This window comes from Bactrocera oleae, chromosome 5 (genome assembly GCF_042242935.1).
Source record: "Bactrocera oleae isolate idBacOlea1 chromosome 5, idBacOlea1, whole genome shotgun sequence".
Lineage (NCBI taxonomy): Eukaryota > Metazoa > Arthropoda > Insecta > Diptera > Tephritidae > Bactrocera > Bactrocera oleae.
In genome coordinates this window covers 33,699,268-33,723,857 of record NC_091539.1, presented here as the reverse complement: position 1 = coordinate 33,723,857, position 24,590 = coordinate 33,699,268, and the positions used below count along the sequence as shown (strand labels likewise).

The following is a 24,590-nucleotide window of genomic DNA, read 5'->3' as shown; positions in this document are numbered from 1 at the left end:
GCGCCCCAAACAATACGAGCTATTTGCAAGTATTCATTTGGATACCAGTGGCAGTGTGTCTGGGTCCACACTACCATCTTGGTATGATTCGAGGCCGACCTAAATCCTCTTCCGTTTTCGGGTACGGAACCCAGTTGCTTTTTGCAACTTTATTTTAGAACTGAAAAAACAGTGAGACTGAATTTTCAGTTCTTTCAGCATTTAGGTTTCAACCACAGCCACCACGAATCTCCCCAAAGGGGCCATAACCTAATGAGCAAATTGGACCGAAGTCCAAGGGCTTTCTGCTCCCCGTGGTACCAGAAAGTCTCCGGTAAGACTGTGTAGCCGAAACTACTGCCAGTTGAGCAACCCATTACTCAATGACTGGTGACATTTGTCGCTTGAACTTCAAATGTCTTTTTATTTGCTTTTTCATTTAAAGTCTATAATATCAGTTGAAGCTGAGTATTATAGCACTATTTCTGACATACTATGCTGATATTACTGAGCAAGGTACATAATAACAGTCATAGTGCATTTGGCTTTTAGTCTCCTTTTACGACAGGCATGCCTTACCGCGGGTAAATTCTTACCCCTACCCGCACGGGGAACATAGGGTAAAATATAAAAAATCGTTTTTTTCATATTTGGATATTCTATGGTTCTACAAATAAAATACTTAAATCTCAAACAGTTTTTGAGTTACAGCCTTCCAAATCGAAGACAAATAAACTATTCACTACTCAAATTGTTTCTGCATGTTCTGTTGTATAGTTTTCCAGATAATGGCCTTCCAATTTTTTTTTCGGATCAAAAATCGAATTTTGGGAGGCCAAAAATTACCAAAATTTTCAGTAAAATTCAACTTTAACAAAAAGTTGACATTTCTTAAAAGGCTTTTCCATAAAAAATCTCTCTTTAAGACGGCGCAACTAAATTATGTGTATGGAATACAAAATTAATTCAAATTAACATTCTTGCCTTTTTATTTAATTCCATTAAACTTCTTAAATGTGACAAAATCCAAGCGATATAAAATATGTTTGCAAATAAATGGCCTATAAATGCTTCCAATTGTTCACAGTGTGTATTTTAGTTGACTGATAGCTTTATTACATTATTGATTACTAAAAAATCACTATTACAACAACAACGCACCAGCATATTCAACAAAAAAATGAGGTTTGCTACAACACTTAACCCAAACAAAGCAATGGTTGACAACAGCAACGGCGATTCTGCTAAGACAGCAAAATATTATAGACTGCAGTGATTGCTGCAAGTGCAACAACAACAACGACAACAACACTAGAAACACGCTGTAGCCAACAGCAGTAAGTGATTTACACCAGCGAATCGAACGGCAAGCGGATATGTTGCTGCTGCAGGGTAACATCCACGGCACATAATTGCAAAAATATGCGCACATGCACATTTATATATATATATGTATTGGTGTCTGCATTCCTATATCATAAACCCGCATGCTCGCGTTAGTAAATCAGTCAACTTAATGAAAATGAGTACGTCACTATAAGCGAGTGTGCGGTGGAATTGTTTGAACGGTTAAGTGTACTCATACATACCAATTCACATGTATGTTTATTCGTGTGTGTGTGTTTAGCACTTGAAATGTGTGCTCTGCCTTTTCTTTGGCAACGGCAGATTTTAGATTCGAGATTTCAAATTATTGAATATTAATTATCGATTAGTTGTGCGGCAGCTGTCTCAGCATTGTTTGAGGGTCCTTCGTAATGAGACCTAGCACCGCTTACATAGGTATGAGTGTGTACAAAACAATCAGAATTAGATTTGGAGCAACAGCACTGTTACAAGCAATGAAATTAAATGCTTGCAAGCTGGCTTGCTGATAGGAATGGAACCATGCCCCACAACTATGGCATTTAGAGCTTTGCTATTCGGCTCTTTTTGTTTAGTATTGACACTTGTGACGTAAGCAAAAAACTATACGCTTAATTAAATGCATTTTTGTCACCCCATTCATCTTGCCCGCCTTCTTGAATTTGCTACGTAGTAATATGTTTTTTAAAGGGTGCAAAATTTAATATTAAAAGAGTAAGTATTTGAAATTGTATGTGAGAAGTCAAAAAAGAGTAGCTATATTCGGATCTGTAATTGTCAGAAGGACGGTTCCATTTTAAAGGCCGCTCAACATAAAAAAGTGTAAAGGAAACAAGTAAGAACGTCTTAATCCGGGTGTAAGCGAATATTTCAAACTCTTGTAAAGATCAATGCCGGGGAAATAACTTCAGTTGGCAAAACTCAATTAATATCATTTTTCGATGAAACCGATTGGTTTGTAATCAAATTTGGTATCTTATTAACATATGTTAAAGGCCATAGACTCGCTTAGTTTTATTGTTAAACTTTACTTCGCGGCAGTTAAGAGTATATAAAAATCTTCTTCAAATGATATATATGTGATATAAACTCAACTGAAGAGGCTAAATTTAATATATTGAGTTGATGATGATGATTGAAAATATAAAGAATAATATTGATGTTTCAAGATCCAAAGTAAATAAAACTAAAAAAAATAACGTAAAATTAAATTAAAATCTGAATATAACGCGTACCGTAAAATACTAAAGAGAGTTATAATACTTGCCAAAAATAACTACGAAAGTAAATATGTTAAAAAGAAAGTTATTTGGCCCTCTGTACTTAAAAAAGCTGATATTATACCTATACATAAATCCGGGGACAAACACTTAGCATAACATCGGCCTATTTCTCTAATCTCAAACCTTGCTAAAATATTCGAGAAAATAATATATATCCGATTTTATGATTTCTGTAGTAAAAATAGCTTAATTTCTCCGAACCAATAGAGGTACCAGTGATGCTTTAACTCTTACATCAGATTTTATTTATAAAAATATTGATACAAATTTACTATCTGTCCTAGTCTTTCTAGACCTAGTAAAAGCGTTCGATACTGTAAATCACCAAATACTATTAGATAAAATCTGGAGGCTTGGGATTAGAGGAATACCTCACCAATTACTTCAAAACTACCTTTACGAAAGGGAACAAGGTGTAAACATCAATAATTGTATTAGTACAACAACTAATGTAAAAGTTGGTGTGCCACAAGGCACAATATTGGGTCCTCTGCTGTTTATCATGTATATAAATGACATATTCAATACTCTACCGGAAATGGCTCTCGTAGCCTATGCTGATGATACTGCAGTGCTTTGCTCTGGTAAAAATTGGAATGAAGTTAAAACACGCCTGAATAGATGGTTGGAGATACTAAATAAATGGCTACGAAGTAATCAATTATCTCTTAACATAGTCAACATACATCACTTTTGGCAGTTATTGTGATAGTATACCTGTCAATTATATACTAAATATAAAGAACAGAGAACTCACTAGAAATGGAATTTTCATGTGAACGAGCTGGCCAAAAAAGTCAGATACTTTGCTTTCCTCTTTTTGAAACTGAGTAAATGGGTTGACATAAAACTCTTAAGAACTATATACTATGGACTTTACGAAAGTGTAATCAATTACGGAATATTTGCCTGGGGTGAAGCCTACAAAAATGCTCTGCAGCCTATGACAAATATGCAAAACTGTTTATTAAAGTTCTTTGAAAACAATTAAGAAACTAATTTGCCACTTGACTTTTATTGTTAAGGCTCTAATACAATACTATGAAAATTGTAAATCAAAATATCTTACTAAACAAGTACAAACTAGAGCTAATACTCTAACATTACCAAAAATTAAAAAGCCAATTAGCATTAAAAATGCATATTATATAGAAATTAATTACTTTAACATGCTTCCTAATAATTTGAAGATTATAACATATTATTATTATACATGTAATAAAAAATATCTTAACAAAAATCTAAAATCCTGGATAAATAACTTTTCAATATAGTAAATTTTAGCTATCTCTTAAGTGTTTTATTTTTGCTCTTACTTGGTATAATTTATAATTTATATGTATAATTTTGTTACGCCATATTTAGTGTAATATACTATTATCTATGCTAGAATATTTAAAATATTAGGAAATAAGCTGTTAAATATCTTGTATTTGTAATGCCCTGGTTCTATGCACAGATGTTAAACATTTCTATAGACATGTACCAGATGAAATAAATAATAAATAAATGAACGATGGTCACCAACCAACACCAACATCTCTCATATTCAGTGCTACATTATATACTTTTTGGGAAATCTTTCCCACTTAATTTCATTAAATTCTCACACATTTTGATCAACCTAAACTGTTTAAAGTCAGCTGGAAAGTTGGAAATCATTAAACAGGGTATATTGCGGGCAGAGAAAGGTCTAAACTAATTGCACCGACTTTTAATATAGCTCAGGTATACTTTTTACCTATTTTTTGGCATTACCACATATTACAATATTAACAAAAAAAATATCCTCTCTAAGCTTCATTAATATACATCACATACCAACCAATATACATGAGTAAAGATCACTAGATGTATGAAAATTCTGATATTAGTTATATGGGATCTAAGTCAAGTGTTCACCCGATTTTATACATTTTATGCAGAAAGATGCACCGTTATTAGAAAAACACCCTCTTTCAATTTTATTAAGGGGGCTAATGGAAAATTTATCCGATTTTATCAGAAAAGGATTCTCTCCAAATTTCTATAACATATCTCACAGATTTAGCGATATTTTCTATAAAATTCTATTTTACAATATACAACTGGGGTCCATATATTGGGTATCTGGGGGCTTAAACAGTTTTTGTCCGATTTGGACAATTTTTGGTCACAAGATGGCACACTTCAAAGGCACCATTCGTGCAAAGTTTTTTCTATTATATTCATTAGTGTAAAGTGAAAGAATCAGATGGTATTTAAAATTTTGTTATATGTGAAATAATTGTCTGATTTCGTTCATAGAAATGGCAGGGCCGAAATTAGTTGAAATTATGCTATCCCATCTAACTAAACCTCCAGTGAAGATGTTTTTTCGATTTGATCGGGCTATAGGAAGAGCGACAGAACTGTATAGATTTAAGTGCGCATGCAAAAAAGTATGTATTTACATGTGGGGATCCCTTAAAAGGCCGGCACTAAGTTACTAAGAGTATTCAGGTTTTAATTTTGTAAAAATGATGGAATTGATAAACTATAAACTCCTATCTTTTAAGATGGATAAAACTGCAAAAAATGTGTTAAATTTTACTCGAATCAGTTCAATATTTTAGTTTACCCCGGACAATTTGACAACATACGTAATTTTTATGTATATAGATAAATAGGTGGAAACACGAAGTGTCGGTACGTTCTACAATTCAGCCTCACATAATTTTCCAAATTAGAAGTTTCGAGAAAAGATTCGTTAAACACAGGATTTCGTTAAAAAATCAATTGTTCTAATTCTGCAATAAAAAGGGCTTTTTTTATAAAAAATTGTATATGAAATTGACTTAGATCGACTCGTTTTCTTGTATTATCTGAAGGTTTTTGTAAACAAGGAGTTTACGGAAAAGATATCTTGTCAAATGAAAAAGTTTTCCTTACAAGAACTTGATTTCGATTGTTCAGTTTGTATGACCGCTATATAATAGAGTGGTCCGATATCAGCCAGTCCGACAAATGAGCAGCTTCTTGGTGAGAAACGGTCATATTCTAAATTTAAGATCGATATCTTAAAAACTTAGAGACTAGTTCGCGTGTATACAAACAAACAGACGGAATGGCGGAGGGACAGACGGATAGGTAACTCAACTCAGCTCATCATCCTTATCATTTATGTATATATTTTATATGGTCTCCGACGTTTCTTTCTGGGTGTTAAACAAATGAAATTCCGCTTATACTGGTGAAGCTTCAGTGTCACCCCTGAGATCAACAATATCCTCTTCAAAAGGTGAAACACCTCTGCTTTTCAGATCCTACACAAGCTGTCAAAATCACAATGGAGTACATATATGGTATTGTACTTGTACTACATTGTGATTTTGACAACTTGTGGCGGCCATATTAATTTCGTGTTCAGTAAGGTTTACCATTTCATTATGTCACGTTTCACTTTGACACAAGCTTTGAAGTTGTCCAAGATTATTACGTAAATTCACGTTCTCCGGTTGCTACTGTAAGAACTCTTCGAGCAAAACACGGTCGTTATAATGTTCCTACTTAGCACGCCATTAAACACATATTTACAAAATTCGAAAATGACTATAATCTCCACGATTGTGTGCCAACTTCCCGTCAAAGAAAAGACCGTTCTGCATAGTTGGGTCTCTCTCCGATGACAACATGGCACATTTTGCGGTTGGCTGTGCATCCGTATAAGATTGTATTAGCACAAGAACTGAAGTCGAAAGACCATTTAAAGCGCCGTAGATTTGCCGATTGGTCGCCAAAGACGATGGAAACCAAAGACGATTTTCATCGAAAAATCATCTCAAATGAGTTCCATTTCTGGCTTAATGGCTTCGCTAAATTTCTTGTGGTTCAGGAAATACAATTGCATCTCCAAAAATTAACCGTTGGGTGCGGATTGTAGCATAGTGGCATTATCAGGCCTTATTTCTTTCGTTTTGAGGGAGCAAATGCCATTACCAACAAGAGCGAGCGTTATAACATGATGTTGACCGACTTTCATTTCAGGATCACGTCGTTCTTGTTGGTAGACATATAAATGATCAGCATAATGAGCAAGGTGGATTAAGCCATGTCTCTCTGTCTGAACGTCTGTATATACCCGCACTATTAACTTTGAGTTTTTGACACAGCGTTGAAAAATTCTGCACGACTCTTTTCTCCCAAGAAGCTAATCATTGGTCGAAACCGCCGTTATCGTTACACTATTTATTATGTCATTTATGGCATCGACTAACTGACTAAGTTTGCTAGGCATGTTTTGAAAATCTTAAGACAGTACAATTCTAGTCATAAACCGCTTGGAACCACTTAGATCTCCAAACTTTAATCTCCTGACTTTTTGGGTGTGTGTGTACATTGAAAATACTCGGACTATTGACGACCTCAACTCAAACATAGGAAACGAAAAAATAAACTCCCTTTTCTGTGACATATAGGCCAATTGATCACATAAAGAAGAAAAGAACCAAATAATGCGATAACAAGTAAGGAAGGCCTAGTTCGGATGTGACCGACCATTTTATACTTTTGCAACTTGCACGGATCAAAGCCGGCTAAATCCTTTTAGATGTTGGCAAAATTGTATATTAAGAAATTTAGCTAAAATGTTCAACTTTATTGTTCGACGAAATCGTGAATGGATTACAGTCAAACTTGGAATTAAATTAACTTTTTTTTGAAGGTCAAGGACTCACTTAGTTAAATTACTATACTTTATTTTCCGTTAGGAAAAATTATACTAAAATGGAATAAGTATGTGTGATATATACTCAACCAAAGAGGCTAAATTTAATAAATTGAGTTCATGTGAAAGATGTCAACCAACAGATCGGAATTCATTATATAAGAGATATGAGGTTTAGACCAAGACCATTTTCATTTATATTGATCGCCAAACCATTAAAATAATTTTATGACTTTTAAGAAAACGAGTTCACTTTCATTTAAATATTAGACACTTTGACCAACCAAAATGATTAAAGTGGAAAGTCCGAAATCGTTATATAGGATATATTAAGGGCAGCAAAATTGAATTGAATTGCATGAATTCTTGACATTGCTCAGCTACACATGAGAATTTATTTTCAAGCAATTTTATAAATAAAGTCAGCAAGATGTTTCAAAATCTTGAATATCAGTTTCACATGGGCTAAAGCAAGTCTTCGCCCGATATCCATTTTAGGCACAGAAATACGCTGTTATTAAAAACACGCTTTGTCAATTTCATTGAAATAACTGGCACATTGGCCAATATATGTGGTATGATGTCAATTGGAAATCTGTATATTAGATATATGGGGGTTAAGCCAAAGTATTGATCCGATTCAAACCATTTTTTAAAGAAGGAAATTTTATTATCAAAGAAACAGTGTCCATGAACTTCAATTATATATCTCACAAATTCACCGATATTTTAGCAAAAAGTCAGTGACTGCGGTCCACATATTTGGCGTCTGGGTACTTGCGTAAGATAAAATAACTTGAGTGAACTTTTCTTCATCCTTATAATTTCTATATTTATAACCTTATATCTATTTCGATTAGCTTTAGGTGATACAAACTACGGTTAGGTGAACAAAATTATCTAACTCTATAGCAACATGTTGCAAGAGTATTATTATCGCTAAGGTCCAAAACTGGTCTATGCGTAGCTAATGAAATCAGAAGAAAGATGGTAAGCCCTGAACATATTTTCTAATAATAATTTCAGAACATATACAGCTCTTATCTGATGCTCTTTATAATATTTTGTTGTTGCTGTGCGATATGCATAAGCCTCACTTTAGTTAACTAAGCGAAGTCAAGTGCAGATGGCTAATTATAAAAAATATGAAAAAGCGCCTTATGCGCAAATTTGTAAATTTCAAGTGAAAAATAAATATTTAAGACGGCGACCAACAAGTGACGCGGCACACCCAATTTGAGAGTAAGTAGCTGTGACGGAGCAAAAAACATAATGAATTGAGAGGCGACTGCATTCAAGTGAGGCATCAAAGCAGCAACGCGTGAAAACTAGAGGTCGCCGCTTAAGGGTGCAGGGCAAGTGTTCCATTCAAATTAGCGATTTCATGAAATACCAACAACAGTGGCAACAACAAAGGCAACAAAAGGGGAGAGTATAGCGTATGACTTTAATCCGCGCCTATTTATGTTAGACAACGTCCAGTGTGTTTAACGTGAGTACCTGCCGTCGACGCCCTTACCTCACTGTGCTCCAAAGCAGAACGTATCAAAACAATGCGTTGATAAGCGCCCCAAATACGAGCTTTTTGCAAGTATTAACTTGGTTACCAGTGGCCAGTGTGTAGGGGTACACTGACCATCTTGGTAGGATTCGAGGTCGACCTAAAACCTCTTCCGTTTTCGGGTACGGAACCCAGTTGCTTGTGCAACTTCTTTTTTGAACTGAAAATTCAGTTCTCCCAGCATTTAGGTTTAAACCACAGCTACTACGATACTCCCCAAAGGGCCGAACCCAATGAGCAGATTGAACCGAAATCCAAGGGCATTCTGCTCCCCGTGGTACCAGAGTTAAGTCTCCGATAAGACTGTGTTGTTGAAGCTACTGCCAGTTGAGCTCCGCCTTACTGAATGACTGGTCACATTTGTCGCTTGAACTTCAAATGTCATTTTATTTTGAATCTCATTTAAAGTCTATAATATCAGTTCAAGCTGAGTATTATAGCAATATTTCTGACATCATTTACTAAGCTAATATTTCTGGGCAAAATAAAATAACAGTCATAGTGCATTTGGCTTTTAGTCGCTTTTACGACAGGCATGCCTTACCGCGGGTAAATTCTTACCCCTACCAATTTATGTTAGAAAGTCTGACCTGCAAGAACATTACTAACACTGCTAGTATGTTAGTAAGAAAGCATAAGTGCAACGTTTGAAAGGACACAAATAAATAGCCAGCGGCATTTTTAGGTGTAAACAAAATGTGGATATTGCCACACTGCTCTCGAATGTTGAATGAAGAAAAAATGGGAAAATATAAGGAAACAAATTGAGCGCCTAAGATCAGTTGCTGAATACAAGCTGCGTGTGCGGCCAAAGTGCATTGATAGCTTGTGTGCACGCCTGCAGGTATGCAAAGCCATTCAAGCCACATACAAGTATAGACTTGAGTGGGAGGCATCAGTCGAGCTTTATTTTCCATATTACCCTTGCGAAGACATTCTTTTGTAAATGCCACATCAACTTGAAGTATTTTAGTGCAAAAATTTAAGTCAGAATACTTTTCTTCGTGCATGTATATAATCGGTTGTAAAGTTGCTCATACGTCACGTTGTCCTGCCGGGCTGTGATATGCTGTGTCTTTTCCGATATGCAAAGCTAAGTGGACACGCACGAGCCGTAACACACAAAATCATACTAAATTAAATTCCATGTACGGAGAAAAGAAGAGTAAAAATACTGAAAAGACGAAACAAAGAACTAATCAACAATTTTCTGGAAGTTTTTGGTTATAGATACTAGCGTTTAACTTACAAGCTAAGGTATGTAGTTTCCTTAAAGCTATGGAAAACAGGTAAGATACAGAGCTCAGGTTTCTATAGGGTCGATTTCGAACGTATAAAACATCTACACTACAAGAAGACTTCCGGTCGGTAGAATAAACTAATAAAGTTCATAAAGGAAGGAAAAAAAATTAACAACGCAGTACTATTACCGCGTTACCTGTAGAAATTAACGAATTCTGTGTTGATTCTTTCACAGTATATATCCCTGCAAAAAATTGTAATCTTCAAAGAAAAGCCATATTTAGTCCATTACTCTTTATAAGGTACAATTGAAAATGAATTAATCTTTAACACACATCTTAAGCCCTAAACAAATATCTGTAGGGTGTAGTTGGAGATGGATTAGTTGAATATTTGCTCCCATTTCTCTTCAATGCTAACATATACAAGAAAATAAAAAACGGAATCACTTGGTCACTTAAAAACATTCAAATATAATACCATTGACGACAAGTTTCTTTGAGCCTAGTTTCGGACTCATTCCGACTCCCGTCGTATGAGATGATATAACGCCGACAAAATTTTAGCGGAAGCTAATAAAGCGTTGTCATCGTAGCCCGTACTATACAATGTTGGTAGAAATAAACCCTTTAATTCCTCTTGAATAGCGCCTTTGTACTTTATAAAGATAAACAATTAACCTATTCCTACCTATTTCGTCTACCTGCTGTACCGTCGTGCATATAAGAAGTTTTCGGAAACTATGCCATATCACACTAATAAAGGTCATGGGACTTTCTAAAATCAACAAATCAAAGAAAATCAAACCACTTGAAAAATAAAATAAAATAGATGAATTGCTTGATGAAGTTTCCAGTTTTTGAGAAGAAAGCAAAGAAAATTATTTTGGCTCAAAGTTTAATTGCTGGGCGATCTAAATTTTGTTTTAAAAATTTAAGAGGATTAAAAATTTCCATAAATAACCCAGTTTTCTAAGACTTTTTCACGAATTTTATGAAATTGAAATTTCGAAATATTGATTTATTGCGATGCGTGGGGATTTCTAGAAAAAATATCTCTGTCAGTATCCAAAACAAATTCAGTCAAAAGGCTGAATGAGTCACCCTATGGCAAATCAACTGCTGGGTTAGGAATATTTTGACAAATGCTTGTTGATCCATGACGCCAAGTTAAGGCAACTAATTTTTAAATTTTTAGATTTCTAATCAAGATCACTTTTTCGACTTTACCACAATCCTTCTCAAATTTTTATGGAGGAGAGTATGTATATAAAGTATGCATGTCCTTGCTACACTGTGGCACAAGGCTACACCTGTACATGGCTACCCATGTGGCGGATATGAACGCATACTGCACCGTAAGGTAAAATATCTGTTGGTTGAAAAGTAACTGTATTGCAGTGCACACCAGTGGCACCTCTTTCTGTGTTTGAGAACCTACATTCATCCTCTTCAGGTGATGAGCTGGCAAGTGACAACGACGCACCAACCTAGATGGAGTGTAAGGTAAACACTGACTTGTGGGTGCAACAACGGCAGCCGAAAAATCAAACAAGTTGCAAATTTAATAACAACAAAAAATGGCGAAAGGCATAAAAACTATGAAAATACACAAAAACAGGAAACTGTGGTGCGCTGATGGATGCGTTAACTTATATTTGACGCGGGTAAATACATAAATAAACGCGTGTAAAAAAACGCTAATGAGTAAATGAAAGGCGTGACTTACCGTTATTCACTGCTTGCAAAGTTACTACTAGTGTATGTGTTGATATTTGTGTGGGAATATTGTCAATTTGCCAGGTTGCACAGGTGTATGTGTGAGTGTGGGGTCGTTATTCAATTTCTGAAAGCATAAAAATTAATGAAAATAATACAATTAGCGCCTTTTTCGGCGTTCTGGTTTAACTAAGTGGCTGTGAAATAGTTTAAAAGTTTTTTGGAAGTAATTTTATGGAAAACTGTAAATTTATAACTTAGTTTAGGTGCATTCAGAATGCAATAATAAATACAAATAATATATAAATTTTGGTATCGTTATGCGTTTTTCAAATAACGGGGAAAAAGGCTGCGTCGTCGTCGTCACGCTCATCCCTGAGGTCATTTCAAAAATAAAACTGACAAATACTTTATTGGTTCACATGCTGTTTTATATTCTTAATTGCTGATATATTTTTTAAAATCTTTAGTACAGAATGTAAAAAGGACAAGAAGGAATGGTATACTATAAATATAAAATACTATTTTTTTTTTCAAACAAAACAAAATTAGATGATAGTATTTTACACATAAGACCCTAACGCAAATACCATTAATTCTACTTGCATTAAGATAAACTACTGGGCAGCACAGCTGTATGCACTACTGTATGATGAATCGGTGAAATAGACTAGTGCAAAAACCTTTGAAAGTAACAAAAAGAACAAGTAAGCAAGGGCTAAGTTCGGGTGTAACCGAACATTTTATACTCTCGCAAAGTCAAATGGTATACTCGTTTTAGATTTCTTTGTGGATCTTGCCGCTTTGTTCTATGTTGACCGTTATTTCGGTAGAAAGTCAACTATAGGCACTGGGGTCCACATATCCAGTACCTACGCCCAGTCACAAGGTGTTTAAACGTATTATTCACGCAAAGTTTTACGACGAAATAATCATTATTGCTAGATTTGCATACTGGAAAATGAAAGAAATCAGATGGAATTTAAAATGATGTTATATATAACATAGAAATATGAGAAAAATATTATGTACCGAATTTGGTTGAAATCGGTTTAGCAGATCCCAAGACATGGGTTTTCACCTAAAAGTGGGCGGTGCCAAGCCCGCTATCTAATTTTGAACGTGGTTCTTATAAAATCATCTTATACCATCCCAGAGATAAAGTTTAACGTCTCTGGCTTGTTTAGTGCTTGATTTGTCGCGCTTTTAGCAGTTTTTAACAGTACCGTTATATAAGGAGTGGGCGGGGTTGTCACCCGATTTCACCCATTTTCACACCGTCGATGGAGATGCTAAATACCTTTGTTCTCAGTGAATTTTGTTATTATAGCTCCAGTGGTATAGGAGATATTCACATCAAACTTATTAGAGGGCGGGACCACGCCCACTTTTTTAAAAACTTAAACTGCAGATGCCCCTCCCTAATGTGAACCTGTACACCAAATAACAGTCGCGTATCTTTTTGTGAAACTTAGTTATGACAATTTATTCGTTTTTGATTAATGGCGTTTTGTGGGCGTAGCAGTGGTCCGATTACGCCCATCTGCACTACCAACCGTCTTACGGTACCAAGAAACATGTGTATCAAGTTTCATAAAGATATATCAACTTTTACTCAAGTTACAGCTTACACACACGGACGGACGGACCGACAGACAGTCACCCGGACTTCAACTCGCCTCTTCATCCTGATCATTTATATATATTATATATATATAACCCTAATTCTAACTCGATTAGTTTTAGGTGATACAAACAACCGTTAGGTGAACAAAACTATTATACTCAAGCAACAAGTTGCGAGAGTATAAAAAGAAAGAAATGTATAGTTGGTAGAAACTGACCAAAAACGAAAGATAAAATGACCATCAATAAAGGAACAAGTAATGAAGCGCTAAGTTCGGGTGTAACCGAACATTTCCTCCTCTTGCAACTTGCCAGGATCAAAGTTAGGGAAATTCCTTCAGGTGCATACGGTTTGTAAGAACAAAGAAAATCAATATATGTAGTATATGAGAGTTTGGTAACCGGATGTAGTAAAGATAACCGGATGTTTGAAAATCCTGATATTATTTATTTATATGGTTACTAGGGCAAATCTTCACCCGATTTAATCCAGTTTAGGCTCACAGATGTACCGTTATTAAAAAACACGATCAACTTAATTAAGATTACTCTCACATTGGCCGATATATGCGGTATAAAGTCAACCGGAAGTTCGAAAATCCTTATATTAGGTATATGGGCGCTAATGGAAGTCTTGGCCCGCTTCAATCCGTTTTTGAAATACAGACATAATATTGTCAAGAAAGTGTTCTCTCCAAATTCCAATTATATATCTCAAACATAGAACGATAATTTCGATAAAAAGTCAACTATGGACACTTGGATCTACATCTTCGGTGTATGGCGGCTTTAACAGTTATGGCCCAATTTTGATAATTTTTGAGATTGCATATCTTGAAGGCACTCTTTTTGCGAAGTTATATTTAAATATAGGTATTCATTAGTGTTTGATTTGTATACTGCATCGTACTTGTTTATTAATTGAATTATCGAGCTTTTAGTAGTTTTAATCAAAGTCGTTATATGGGGAGGGGTGGGGTTATCTCGTAACATGTTGCTACAAAGTATAATAAATTTGTTCACCTAACGGTTGTTTGTATCACCTAAAACTAATCAAGTTAGATATAGGGTTATATATATATATACAAAACGCCATTAATCAAAAACAAATAAATTGCCATAACTAAGCTCCGCAATAAGATACAAGACTGTTATTTGGTACAGGGGAAGACATTAGGGAGAGGCATCTGCAGTTAATAAGTATTTCGTTCTTTTTTAAGTGGGCGTTGTCCCGCCCCTAATAGGTTTAATGTGCATATTTCCCAACCCGCTAATGCTATAATAACAAAATTCACTGGAAGAAAATATTTTTAGCACTTCTATTGACGGTGTATAAATGGGTGAAATCGGGTGACAAACCCGCCCACTCTCCATATAACGGTACTGTTAAAAACTACTAAAAGCGCGACAAATCAAACACTAAACACGCCAGAGACATTAAATTTTATCTCTGGGATGGTATGAGATGACTTTATAGAAACCGCGTTCAAAATTAGTCAGTGGGTGTAGCACCGCCCACTTTTAGGTGAAAACCCATATCTTGGGATCTGCTTAACCGATTTCAACCAAATTCGGTATACAACATTATTTTCATATTTCTATATCATAGTGCGAAAATGGGCGAAATCGGACTACAATCACGCCTATTTCCCATATAACACCATTTTCAATTCCATCTGATTCTTTCACTTTCCACTATGCATATCAAGCAACAATGATTGTATCGGGGTAAAACTTTGCGTGAATAATGCGTTTAAAGTATAAGTACTAAATATGTGGACCCCAGTGCCTATAGTTGACTTTCTACCGAAAATATGAGTCAATCCACAAAGAAATCTCAAACGAGTATACCATTTGACTTTGCGAGAGTATAAAATGTTCGATTACATCCGAACTTAGCCCTTCCTTACTTGTTATTATTATTTCCAGCTTTTGATTTCGAAAATAACTTTTCATTGGTTTTGTCCAATTTTTAAATTTAATAATAATTTGTTTTTCTTTCCGATTGAACAATTAAAAGTTAAATTTTAAATTATTAATCTCATTAACATAGAGCACCAACTGCCACCAGTCTTCAACTGACTTCGCTTTCGAGAATTCTTTCACAGGCTTGTTCAGACTGTCTGGCAATTAATTTAAAGGGCATAAGGCACATATATTAGCACTTTAAAAATTCAAGGTATTAAAAATTTTCTTTAAATCCTGCTTTCTCCACTAAAGTTGTCGGTTGCGCACTTGCTTTTCGTCTGCCTCTAGTCTACTAGTCGATATGACTTATTGTCCTCAAGCATACACACATGTCTCATATGAATTCACGCACACACAAACACTCTCAACGCACTCGCTTTCACGGAGTGAACAATATGGCCGCGTTTGCGAATAGTTTCGCTGAAGAATTTAATTGTTGTGCACGTCAAAAGTACTGGCAAAGTGCGAATGGCGAAAAGAGAATCACGGTCGCCACAAGTAGTGCTTCGGTCCACTTTGTACTAAGTCCTTTTAACTGTACATTTTTCTCTTCATTTAACTGTTATAACTTTTATTCACTTTAGTTTAGTGCGTATGCAGACGAATTGTATCGCAATTAAGAGAAGCAAAGAATGCGTATGTGGGAATTATATATCTGTGTGTGTGTGTGTGTGTGTGTTGGGCGGATAGTGGTAATATCGTTATAAATAATATATAAACGTTCAGAACGCGTGTTTTAGAGATACCTCAATCAGAGTGGCAAAAGTGATTCGGCAATAGGTTCAAAAGCATGCAAAAGTGTATAGATTTTCATAGCGAATGTTTTAAAAAAAACAATTAAGTGATTTTCAGTGATTTATATTTTTTTGTTCTCAAATCCCGAAATATAAAAGGCAAACCTCGCATTACAAAATAGATAGTAACTTAAAGGGAAAGAGTGAGGAATTACCATCTGATTAAATTTTTTCTATTCAATTGATAAAATTAATGAAATATATTGCACGATAGGAATTAAACTAAACGGGTTTAGGAAACAGCTTTTGTAGAAAATATGAAGAAGAATCCTAAAAGTCCTACGGCCCATGAAAATGTTAACGTTTCTATAAAAAGGCGCCACTACAAAAATATTATGTTTTGTAGTTAAACCTAACTCCGATCGTTCAGTTTCTATAGCAGTTATATGCTAAATGCCGTTATATGCAAAAGTTCAGAGCGCTATCAAAAAAACTGAGGGACTAGTATATAGACAGACGGACATGGACATGGGTAAATTAACTCAGCTCGTCACGCTGACCATTCGTATGTATATTTTATAAAATCTCCGACGTTTCCTTTTGGGTGTTAGAGACTTCGTGATAAACATATATACCCTGTTCAAGGTATAAGTATATAATTTTTAATGGTAACACATTTTTCTTAAAAAAAAAAATGAAGAGAATCAAAAAATGATCGTAAAAAGTTGATCAATGAGTGTTACGAGAATGATATTTAAAAAATGTTCGACTGATCGAACCAAATTACGTCTAGAATGTTTCCATGGAACTGTCTAAAAAATGTAACATCAACGATAAAAACTATCTTCCGAATATTGACAAAATGATAACTTTTCCGAATACCTAAAAAACCATTATATTGATTCCGTCTGCTCATGTTTTTCATAAGTTTTTGAAGAAATTTCATATTGATTTTAAAAAGTGCAGGCATATCGAGTGATCGCTTTACGCTGCAGTTACACGCTCAAGAACTTGCTTTCAAGTTGATCAAACAAACGAAGTACTTGTCAAAATCGATTTACCTTGACAGCCGTGACGTAGTTTCCAATATGCGGTCGTTATGGAAACCACTTAAAATGTTTGAAAGTTTTGCACGAAATTAATAATCTAATGGAAAATAGGGATGGTAAGAAAAAGGTGAGTTGAGAAAGCCCATCTCGTTGTACGAAAGTAACTTTAGAGTGTATACAAAAACAAGATTTTTACCTTTTTCAACTTCACTTATTCTGTGAAGTGGGAGCACTGACATTTTAATTTCTGTAAAAATGTTTACTTATATTTTGATATCAATTTATGAAAAAATACTCGTATTGTCGACAGTTGTAGTTCGAAAGTATGGGCTTTCTTCAAATCTTTAATTACAATCGACTTCTTCAGTAACTACAGCGTCAGCAAAAACATTTACTAACGGCAAAATACAGACAATTATTTAAATGTAACCCATGGACAAAAGTTTTCTCAGTAAGTATGTGTGCCACACAAGGGGCCTGCATTTAACGAAAACACTTCTGGATATTTACACACATACATACATACTTACTTTAAAGTCTATTGTTATAGTTTAATTTTGTAATTTTTGTACCCTCGTACTCCCTGAGAGGAATTCAAATAAATGCCCAAACAAGAGTGACAAAGTCCTTTGTTTGTCACATATTACACAGTTTGCTTTTTCTTTGAAACGTAGAAATGGCGAAATGACCAAAACTAACGAATGTGTAAATGACAAATATGTAAAGAAAACAAAACAAAAAGAAATTGTAAAAGCATAGAGAACAGAGCTGTTAAGCAATTTTATGACTCTCATGTGACCCGCGCACATTCTTAGTGTCATTAGATGGTCATTATGGTTATATGGTATGAGCATGTAACCATATGAATGTGTTGCAATCGACTCTGCGTAGGCATGGCCTGTAGGAAAATTCTATGGCGACAGATATGGCATAATAACACATTGGAATCTTTTTTATTTTTAATTATAAAGAAGAAGAGAGGGAACAATACAGAGGTATGAAAGAGAGGGAGAGAGATAGTAAGCGGACTGGAGAGCAAGAGACAGAATGAGAAATGATAGAGCAAGGGAGATAAGATAACCTGATATCTCTTTCATGACTGTCAATTCTGAGTATGTTTGCATCCTAACTAAATTTCAAGACCTGTTAAGACTCCACCCAAAGAACACCAAAAGGTGGAACCCGAAATATTTTTTCTTGGTAGAAACTTTTTTGATTCTTGGGCAAAGTAAATTACGAACTAAAAAATGATCCGATAGTTTTTATAATAATCCTCACCAATAGATGATTGGACACACAAAAAAAAGCTCTCTGAAGGAAATGTTATCAATAACGGTCCAGATCCTGTAACTAGAGTAGAAAATATTGTGTATTAAAAATATGTAAACTTTGTTTAATAACTAAATATTTTCATACCTATCTCGCTGCAGATAGAATAGCCAGGAGGCAATTAAGGCTATCCGTAGCGCCAATAATAAGTCTCACTATGTTTGTATATGCGAACATGTAATATCTAGTTAGTATCTCTCAGTAGGTAACTCGGTTAATATAATCTGGGTACCCAGTAATTGAGGAATAGAAGGAAACGAATAGGCAGACCAGTTGGCCCGCTCGGGGGCTGCTGAGAACACAATTCATCTAAGTTGCCCAGACCATGAAACGCTGGAACATTATCCTTGAGAATGTCCAGCCTTCAGCAGGATAAGACGGGATATATTCAACGGCTCCCAATGCTAGGCATCTGGCGTGAAAAACAATTAGGCTTTTAACGAAACTCAGGGAGTTTCTGGATAAGGATTAACTTGTTTACCACGCGTTAGCACAATGGGCCTAATAATGGCCGCCTGCGGTCCAGCGTTCCTGCGCCTCCCTTTTCAATCAACCAACCAACCAAGGGTGGTTTGTACTTTTACAACACTTTACTACATGGTACTAAAATTTTCCTATGAGTTCTGTCTTCTTGTAAGACATGTGATTTCTTCATTGTGACACCCTCATTTACGAGTAGTTTAGGTTCTACGTGCATGCCACTTCAAGACATTAAATAACTTTCAAGCAGTTCACGACTCAGCAACTTCCGTTGGGTGTAGATTAAAGAGCTTCCGACAGGAACTGAGTAAATGTTAGCAAACGGGTTAGGAGAAATTTCGTAAAGAAAGATACCATGATGAAAAGTGCAGCCAAGAAAGTGCTATATTAAAAAGTAAGTCAAACTTAATTTATCAATTTTCTACTTCTTAGGCGTTAAGGATAACCAAATTTATGCCCCACATTCTATTTTGAGCACAAAATTCAATTGGTATTTCATAAGTAACCTGTATGATTCCGCCTATGAAACATAAACGATTTTGTATTATGATGATCTGGTAGTTGCAGATTCCTGTAAGTTTCCTAAGCAATGTACAACTAAAGGGTGTTATTTTTTAGAGGTATAGAACTTTAAATTGCAATTAAACAACGATGGATTATTCGATTGACATGAATTTTATTTATCGGAAGGATAATCTTGTGGCATTAGATTTTAAATATGACTTCTGGTATATGACCGCAATGGCTGGCTCGGATGTAGTCCAAACTGGACGTCCAATTTTCGATGACTTTTTCCAACAAACACAAGATCTTGGAGGCCAATTTTCAGGTCGAAAACGTAAAATTAGGTGGTCACCAAACGTGTCTTTCAATAAATCGATTATGGCACGAGCTGTGTGACATGTTGCCCCGTCTTGTTGGAACCACAGCTCCTGGACATCATGGTTGTTCAATTCAGGAATGAAAAAGTTAGTAATCATGGCTCTATACCGATCACCTTGACTGTAACGTTCTGGCCATCATCGTTTTTGAAGAAGTACGGACGAATGATTCCACCAGCACATAAAGCGGATGTAACGGTGTTTTGACATATACTTGAGGATTAGCTTACCTCCAAATGCGGCAGTTTTGTTTGTTGACGTAGCCATTCAACCAGAAGTGCGCTCGACGATAAAATGAACGTAGTGCGTGATACGTATTTCGCACAGAACCAGTTGTTCAGGCGTGAGTCCATTTATGATGAATTGCCAAACCAAACTGAGAATAAATCACTTGACAGCTGTTAAATCGGTCACCATCTTGATCAGTAATGCCAACTTAAAGTTCTATACCTCGAAAAAACACACCTGATACATATTATAGGCCGAAAAGAGGTCGATAAAACGTTACCTGTAGTCGTGAAGAAAGAATTATGTATATGTGGAACCCAGATATGACGTCATAACGACAGACTTTCACTAATTATAGCATACTATTTAACCACTTTTTCTTTATTTTTTGATCGAGAACAGGCGAAAATTATCCAACTTTTTACGGATTTTTGCTGTAGAGTCTTCAAAGGAGTATATTGAAGTATTCGAACACTTCCACCAGTTCGAACACAAACTATGAATGCAATTAACAGATTTGGTACGGCCACCAAATCCATCCTTGTCTATTCTTTTGTCATTTGAATGTTGGTTGTGGGGTGTCATCAATATACCGGGCATTGGATTTTCTTATTTAAAGAGGCATTAGATACATTGCATATTCGCTAGTTGCTAACAGGTTTTTTAAATAGAATTTCTTTAAAAATAGGGGGATTCATTCATTACTAAGGTGTTTTCGTTTAACTGATGGCTGTCATCCCAAGGTGCGTTCCAAAGTAAACAGGATTTAAAAAAAAAGACAGAATAAATGGTTTTATCGGCAAAATCAATTAATTTTATTCAAAATAATCTCATTCCCCTTTAATACAGGTTTTTGCCCGCATGCAAATGCATTTTTCCGAAAAGGTAGAAGTCGCACGGTGCCATATCAGGTGAATATTTGGAGTGGTTGATTGTACAAATGTGATTTTTGGTCAAATAATCGGCCACAAGAGTCGATCGATGAGACGGCGCATTATCGTGCAATAAAGGCCAACTTCCATCTGCAGCGATATTCGGGCTAAACATGTCAAATACGGCGCACCAAATGCTTCAAAACTCCAAGGTAGAATACCGCATTAACGTTTTGGCCGGGTTGAACAAATTCTTTGTGGACAATACCCTTGGAATCATAAAAACATATCAGCATTGTCTTCATTTTTGACTTCTCCAGGCGCGATTTTTTGGGTTTCAGCTCATTTCTCATTTATGTCCTCACGACTACTTTGAAAACGTTGAAACCACTCGTGCACTCTGCTACGGAATAGGCAATCATCGCCATAAACTAGTTTCATCAATTGAATCGTTTCGGTAAAAGTTTTACCAATTTTAAAACAAAATTTAATGTTGGCTCTTTGTTCGAAGCTCATTTTCGCACCGATGACAAAAACATACTGACACTTAAAACGCGATAACTTCACTTCCAATAGATGAAATGTCATGAAATTTTTACTGGAAGTCGATAAAGGATAGCAGATTCTAATTAGTCGACATATAGATGGCGCCACTAGAGTTTACTTTGTTACTTTTATACTGTTTACTTTTGAACACACCTTGTCCATTCCAGGACCGCATTTCCCAAACGATGCAGTCTTCTTGCCAGTGAGCTCTTAAAACAAACAACATTTTGTTATATCCAGAAGAAAACGTCGAAGAATTTCTCAAATTTAATATTTATATATAAACGATCAGCGTAACGAGCAGAGTCAATTTTGTCGGTCTGTTTGTACACACGCGAACTAGTTAGTCCCTCAATTTTTGAAATATCGATCTGAAATTTTTCACTCGCCCTTTTTCTCCCAAAGTAGTCATGTGTCGGAACCGCTGATATCGGACCATACGATATAGCTGTCATACAAACTGTCCTATAAAAATCTTCATAAAAGATCTTTTTTCGTTATTAAGTAACCTTAATTTGAATTGAAGGTTGAACCTAATACCTAATTTAGAGTGGACCTCTTCCCCCACCAAAATTTCTCATTTCCAGCCTAGTTATGTTTGTGGGTCTAATGAAACTACACTGCCATGGTGTACCCACTGCCAATGCAAATCAAACAACACTAGCAACAACGACAACAGCAAATGATACTACAGCCATAGATAAGCAAATGGCACTTAAGGAAGGCAATGACCAGAAAAGTGAACATTATAAACCCCGTGCAACAACAACAACAAGCACAAGTAGACGAAAAGAGGACACAGCGCCAATCTCTGCAACCACTTATGATCAACATGCTTACGTCACAAATAACAGCATCGACATCGCGTTGACACCGATGATGAGGTAAATTTGCGCTTTTAAAATAGCTCAAACAAGTTTTAAAATATAAAATTTTTCCGAAAATATTTCGCTTGAAATCCGTGCAGCCTTTTGCCGCCTAATGTGGCTTTTAGCTTAAAAGCGTCCGCAAAAATGTCTTCGAAGGGCGCAGCGAAAACTGCTGCCACTTTCGACACTGAGCGCATGCAGAACGAACGATATGAACAACAAAATGACAAACAACAACAACAACTGCCCACCATCACACGCGCAATGCAAGTGGCACGCATTTACGAATCCTTCCGCGCGCTGCCCGAACTCGACGTCCACAGTGCCGCCGGCAGCGCGCAGCGTTTCAAGCGCTTGTCGGACCTAGCCACGGACCACACTCCGCACGCCACAGCCACCAGCGGCAACATAAGCACAACGTGGCCGCCTGTCGCTACAACAACGGCAAGTGTGGACACTAATGTGACAACAGCAACAAACATGCGGAAACGCACCGCATCGGCGGATATGTTGAGTCGCAACATTTCCATCATTTTGGAGAATCTGCTTAAAAGCTACGAGCAATCACAGCTGCCAACGCACGGACAAGGTGAGTGCTGTTCGAAGCGCGTGTGTCTTTGAAACGCCGTAACGGTAATACACATAGACTTAAGTTAAATAAAATGATTATATGCAGGCATTCCAACCGTGGTGCGGACCAACATTCTCATACGCAGCATGGGTCCCGTGTCGGAGCTGGATATGGACTACTCAATGGACTGCTACTTTCGGCAGTATTGGCATGACAAGCGATTGAGCTTCCAAGGGCCAATACAAAGTCTATCACTCAGTATTAAGGTAATAATAGTAATAACAAAAGAAATTCAGTTTAATGTTTACTCAACTTTTGTTCCTAGATGTTGGACAAAATTTGGCGTCCGGACACGTACTTCTTCAATGGAAAGCACTCTCATATACATACAATCACTGTGCCAAATAAGTTACTGCGCCTGGATCAAAATGGCGGTATCCTATACTCGATGAGGTTAGTATTAAAACAAAATTAACTAAAGGAAAAATAATTGCAATAAAAATAACCCCTTGGAAAGTAAATATATTATTTAAAATTGTTGAAAATATATTTAAAAACAATGAGATATGAGACATGTATATACATACTTTATTCTCTGCTTGAATGGAAAGTGGGCAATAAACCGATTAATCGATATTCATAAAATTAAAGATTGGAGGGCAGTACTCCAATTACCCGAAAGGACAAATATCTCTGTAATACCCTTGCTAAGCGGCTAAATTGGTGTTACTATCCGGAAAAAGCAAGATTTTCCGACCTTCCGACCTTGCAGGATTTTAGTTTAAGCCGGAGTTAAATTGTTAGACCGATTGTTACTGTCAAACCTATACAAATGGGTCTGAGTTTCTCAGAATTCAAGTTTATGGCAATTATGTCACACGAAGTGACAGAGACTGGTAGAGAGAAAATAGAAAGAGAAAGAGAAAATGAAGAGAAAAGAGGTCAATAGAGAGAGAAAATAAATGTAGATTGTGACCAGAAAGTTTCCGCAAATTGTAAATAAAACGAAAAATTTTTAATCCATTTGCTTTATAGTTATGTCAAAATTTGTTTTCATACAACTGGACTAGATTTGATTTGGACAGTATCATTTATACTAAAAGTACACATAAAATTAGATCTTCTAGTATTTTTTCGTAAAACTTCATTTGATTTTTATGAAAAGTATGAAAGGAAGAAGAAGATTCAAGTAAATTAAAAAGATACTTAGCTCTATTTTCTAATGATAAACAATTCAGAACCCGTAGAGCATAAGGTATGCTCTATAATTATTTCAGACCAGGTTCAGCTAGTACCCACCCTACACCCAATCAAGAACAAATATGCTCCGCAATTCAACTATCCTAAGCCTAGCTTAAATAGAATTAATTTCTGATGACTTATGTCTACCGAATTGCGAGTAAATGTATCATCAAACCCTTTTTATACAAATATTGTGTGAGTTTAAAACAAACTTTTGAAAAATAATATAAAATATATATTATCCATTGACAGACTAACAATAAAAGCGACATGCCCCATGGAACTTAAAAACTTTCCGATGGATCTACAATCCTGTCCATTAATAATCGGTAGTTGTAAGTAAAATTTTCAAACTTTTGCACA

At 35.8% G+C, this 24,590-nt stretch overlaps 1 protein-coding gene across 1 annotated transcript in view; it reads left to right on the top strand.

Moving 5' to 3' along the window:
- Positions 1-24,590, top strand: part of LOC106618280 (gamma-aminobutyric acid receptor subunit alpha-2) — a 33,520-nt gene that overhangs the window by 5,215 nt on the left and 3,715 nt on the right. Inside the window, exons 2-6 of the mRNA XM_014235968.3 lie at positions 22,133-22,429; positions 22,513-23,003; positions 23,091-23,251; positions 23,311-23,438; positions 24,480-24,562. Coding sequence (XP_014091443.2) covers positions 22,133-22,429; positions 22,513-23,003; positions 23,091-23,251; positions 23,311-23,438; positions 24,480-24,562 — 1,160 coding nt within the window. The remainder of the gene's footprint in view (positions 1-22,132; positions 22,430-22,512; positions 23,004-23,090; positions 23,252-23,310; positions 23,439-24,479; positions 24,563-24,590) is intronic.